Genomic DNA, 860 nt, shown 5'->3' on the forward strand with positions numbered 1-860 from the left:
CGGCGCTGTCCGGCGGCCTCAGTCTCCCCTCCTGGGGCGCCCGCTCCGTCCCTCCCGTGCCTCCTCTTCCTCCCTTCCGCTCCCTCCGCCCCCGGCTCGCGCTCCGGCCGCCGCGGCGCTCTCCCTGCACATTGTCCGCAGTTTATGGCCTCTCCCCTCCCCACCCCTCCCCCGGCCTTCGGCCTGGGCATTTCCTCACTTTTTATAACTTACTTTGATCCGGCCTCTCTTTGTCCTCGCTTCCTTCGCAAATTTTATTGTCCCCGTAGCCGGGTCTTTGATTAGACAGGACGGCCTCCCTGCCCGCCGAAGTTTCCAAACTGTACTCGGGCGTGCCCTGCTTGAGCAGCTCCCCAGGCGCGCCCAGCAGCGGCTCCGCCTTCACGGCCGCCTGGCCCTGCCCCGGGGCCGCTTCGCCGCGCGGCGCGGGCTCCAGCCAGGTGCGGAGGTACCTGCTCTCGGCCGGCGGGACGCCCTGGGGCTGAATGTAGGGGTGGTAGACGGACGGCAGGCTCCCGGACGCGTGCGGGCTCAGCGGCGCCCAGGAGGCGCCGAACACCGGCGCTTTGGGCTGGAAGCTGCACGAGGGGAACTCCAGGTGCTCGGCGTGGCCCGGCTGCCGCGGGCTCGCGTACTGGCCGGAAGGAAACTTGGCTGGAGGCGCGTCCTCACTCTCGTGACTTATGATCGAGTCGACATAATAGCTGCTAAGCGTCCCAGAAATGGACATTCTCAGACATTATCCGGGCGCTCGCAGGGGGAAGGGAAGCGCTCGCGCGGCGGCGCCCGAGCAGGGAGAGGTGGCACCCGGACCGGCGTGAGGGCTTTCGGACGCGACCCCCCCAGCCCCCCACCCTCCC

The 860-nt window shown here is 69.0% G+C and overlaps 1 protein-coding gene across 1 annotated transcript in view; it reads right to left on the bottom strand.

Annotated features, from left to right (window-relative positions):
* HOXB9 (homeobox B9) overlaps positions 1–854 on the bottom strand; it is a 3,530-nt gene extending 2,676 nt beyond the window's left edge. Inside the window, exon 1 of the mRNA XM_008062441.1 lies at positions 214–854. Coding sequence (XP_008060632.1) covers positions 214–730 — 517 coding nt within the window. The 5' untranslated portion in view covers positions 731–854. The remainder of the gene's footprint in view (positions 1–213) is intronic.
* Between the last annotated feature and the right edge of the window lie 6 nt (positions 855–860).

Source organism: Carlito syrichta, unplaced genomic scaffold (assembly GCF_000164805.1).
Source record: "Carlito syrichta isolate Samal-C Ts95f unplaced genomic scaffold, Tarsius_syrichta-2.0.1 Scaffold305705, whole genome shotgun sequence".
Classification (NCBI taxonomy): domain Eukaryota; kingdom Metazoa; phylum Chordata; class Mammalia; order Primates; family Tarsiidae; genus Carlito; species Carlito syrichta.